The sequence below is a fragment of the Gekko japonicus genome, unplaced genomic scaffold, assembly GCF_001447785.1.
Source record: "Gekko japonicus isolate JY-2015 unplaced genomic scaffold, Gekko_japonicus_V1.1 scaffold15, whole genome shotgun sequence".
Classification (NCBI taxonomy): domain Eukaryota; kingdom Metazoa; phylum Chordata; class Lepidosauria; order Squamata; family Gekkonidae; genus Gekko; species Gekko japonicus.
In genome coordinates this window covers 2,547,699-2,551,359 of record NW_015165830.1, presented here as the reverse complement: position 1 = coordinate 2,551,359, position 3,661 = coordinate 2,547,699, and the positions used below count along the sequence as shown (strand labels likewise).

The 3,661-nt window shown below is 43.4% G+C and overlaps 1 protein-coding gene across 1 annotated transcript in view; it reads right to left on the bottom strand.

Annotated features, from left to right (window-relative positions):
- ACSF2 (acyl-CoA synthetase family member 2) overlaps positions 1-3,661 on the bottom strand; it is a 103,539-nt gene that overhangs the window by 57,052 nt on the left and 42,826 nt on the right. The window contains exons 7-8 of the mRNA XM_015410737.1: positions 3,373-3,468; positions 1,087-1,235 (exon numbers count right to left, since the gene is read on the bottom strand). Of these exons, the coding sequence (XP_015266223.1) occupies positions 1,087-1,235; positions 3,373-3,468 (245 nt within the window). The remainder of the gene's footprint in view (positions 1-1,086; positions 1,236-3,372; positions 3,469-3,661) is intronic.

The window sequence follows — 3,661 nt, the reverse complement described above, 5'->3', positions numbered from 1 at the left end:
TTTCCAAAGTGTAAAGGCAAATGAGCATTCAGGTTCCGTACACATCTCATCAACTGACCCAGCCCATCTCCAAAAAACCTTCAACTCTTTATTCGTTTCCAGAAGTATACAAGAAGAACCCCGAACCCTCTGATATGGTGCTGTCTGATACTATGAAGACAATCTGAAGCTACACTATATTCAAACCTGTGGTAGAAATAAAGGCCTGATTTGGAGCTGGGGGGGGGGGGGGGGGGGGGAGAGCAACAACCGGATATGAATGGAATCTATTGACAGAGTCCAGCAGTATCACACCAAAATTAGATTGAACAGCGTTCCGTGTGCCTTGGTGTTTAGTCATGCCGGCCACATGACCACGGAAATGTCTTCGGACAGTGCTGGCTCTTCGGCTTTGAAACAGAGATGAGCACCGCAACCCTAGGGTCGGATTCGACTGGCTTTCGAGCAAGGGAACCTTTACCTTTACCTTTAAGGACTATGAAGTGGCATAACTAGACTAGCACTACTATTTACCCTCTCTTGCTTTTTTGGATGCTCCCAGAGAGGAGAACACCTAGGGTAAACAAGGTGCTTTTTCTGTTTTAAAAATGTTCACTGGCTGCATATCAGCTGCTCTGCTGCTTGCTCTGGGGCAAGCAGCAAATGCCTGAAATAACTAAACACTGTAAAAATTCAGAGTGATTTCATGACATTCAAATCCAACTATCTTTCCATAAGCACATGGGCAAAGGGAGGATAGTTACAGGCAACTGTTCTTTTTATTTTTATTTTTCTGAAGGAACTGCTGGGTCCTAGTTTCAAGGCTGTCACATCCTTACTGAGGCACAATAGTTTCCATATCGTATCAAATCCCAGTCACAAGCCTTAGACGTTACACAGTATGCATCCATTTGTGATTTGTTACTACATTCATAGGGGACAGAGAAAACAAGCATCAGGTATCTCTTTTGCCACTGGTCAATGGAAAGATCATTGTGCCTCAAAAGAGACATGAACAGCACAGAAGCCCAGGATGAGTGGCACCAGAAGCACAAAATGAGTGTTGTTCCTGACAGTATTCAAACCTTTAATGTTTGAGTCACTTACTTCTCCTGTTCCAATGCCTTCAGTGAAGCTTTAGCCTCAAAACTTAAAGATGGGAAGACAAGACAGACACCATGAATTGCCATCACCATGCACCCTGCCACAGAGCCCAGGCAGTGGTAGAGAGGAACAGGAAGACAACAGCGGGCTTGCTAGGATCAAGGAAAACATAGTTGTTAAGTCGCTCGCTTAACAAAGCAGTCGGAGAGTGATTCAGCAAGAACACAACTTTATTCTTCAACTCAAACACAACTCCAACACGGATCAACATCTGATAGCCAGAACAGCCTTTACATTGCTGCTGTCCTGCTTTTAAACATTCCCGGCTAATGTAGCCACACCCACTGTACAAATACCAACCAATAAGGTTGTTCACATAAGGACCAATCACGGCCATTCCCGCTCAGGGAGCTTGCTGCGAAGTGATTGGCTTGTTACTTCCTGGGCTAGCAATACTATTGGATGTATTTGGATCCTAGCCCAGGATGAAGCTTAACATTACAAATCAATGAGATGTTTCACATACATCATGCATTCCATGGCAGCTTTGGAATACACTACAATAGTCATCATAGATTCACCTTCCAGTGTTGGTGTTAACCATTCCTACATCTTATTATGACAGAGATTAAGCGGGGCCACCAAGAGGTGAATGGAAAAGAACTGGGGTTGCATGAATGGGAAATCAGGAGAAAAATGCACATTGAAGAGCTATACTTATTCAGTACCTATCCCTCTCTGATAATAATAAAATTTCATTACTATACAATCATATGCAGAAATCAACATGGCAATCTGTAATTTCTACAGGATATGAATATGAGGCACTCAAGTTAGTTGTATAAGCCAAGCAACTAGAAAACTAGAGCCTCGTGGCATGTACACAACCATTATTGCTGCACTTTGTGTGGGGGAAAGATAAGATTTACGAATCCTCAATTCATAGAGAAAATACTGAAGATGTTCAGATAGCATGACAGTCAGCATGGCATAGAGTGGCAGTTTCCAGCATGCCATCCATGGTGACACCTTTCCTGGCACCTGCCAAGTGCTTTTAGAAAGTGGGTGGGGCTTCTGCCCATCAGGACTTCTGAATGGCCATTGGAAATCTAATTGGCTACGTAGATTTTTAAAAAATGTTGCTTCAGCAGTGGCTGCCACCACAGCACAAAGATCTTCTCTGTGTGTAAGGTAACTTGTGTATATGCAAGAAAGCATTTTTAAATAATTGTCAAGTCCTGGATGCAATCACTCCCACAACACTCTTGTAGCAGCAAGATATGTTTATTGAGAGGTAGAGAGATTCCAAGCATAGACAGATTCTGTGTCGGAACTGGCCTCCGGATGCCAGTTTTGACCCTATACTGCAAGCAGAACATCTCCCCCCATGCCAACCACCCAATCAGTATTCTCATCCAGCCCACCAAAGATCCAAGCTTGCCCTTATGGCCGTCCCCAGCACCTGCAAACTAACAGTTACATTATCTAGAAGCTCTCCACGTTACAAGGTCGTGTTGGACACTGAGATCATACACTTCCCAGGGTCTCACAGACTGCTACAAGCTGGCAGTATTCAAGCTTAAGCAGACATGCACACACACATCCACTCCCCCCCTTCCTAGCAGAGAAGATAAACAGCAGTGAAGCCCAGAATACTTGTAGACAAAAACAGTGAAATAAGCATGACTGAGAAAGTAGTTAGCCCCTAATGCAACAGAGCATGAGTTTGGCTAGACAACATTCTATGACAAGTGAGGCCTGAGCTTGACAATAATATGTTAATTTTAAAAGGCATCCTGTTAAACACAGCTTCTGCCTGAAATGTTGAAGAGTTACAGTTATACATTAAGTTCGTTCTCTGACAATTTGTGGCTGTTTCTACCTCCTACAGCAGCCATTTTGTGGTTGGGCCCACCACAGAATTCCAAAGGTGCCCACAAGCTTAAAAAGGTTGAAGACCCCTGGGGTAGTGATAAGTGGGCTGGACAAGGATCTAGCTAGGAGCCTTCAGGGAGGGTGGGATATAAATCCAATAATAAAGAACCCTACTCTGCCATGGAAGCTCGTTGGGTGACCGTGGGCCAGCCACTCTTTCTCAACCTAACCCAACTGACAGGGTTATTGTTGTGAGGACAAAATGGAGACAGTTAGGGAGACTGATGCTGTAAGCCACTTTGGCTCCTCAGTGAGGATAAAAGTAACATACAAATATATGAATTATTTAGGAGACATTATTCTTTAGTCAGAATCTCTGATTTCAACACTGACCAACACATTAAGTTGTTTTACCATTTTATCGACTCCCAGCCTTATACCAATCAGGTTTGCATTATTCACAATGTTGCTGTGTGAAAGTGTGGCCCCTTTGGGGCTTCCTGTTGTTCCCTGAAGGAAAGAGAAAAGGCATTTATTTATTGAAATCCCACCCTGTTCCATGCTTACAAGCAGTGCTTTAAAACCAACACATAACATTGTGTTAAAAATACAGCCTAAGACCTACTTGTGGTTCAAAAAAACAGGAGACCTGCCCTGCACATCAATCCTTTCACCCTAAACATACTAAAGGTTTATTAGCAGG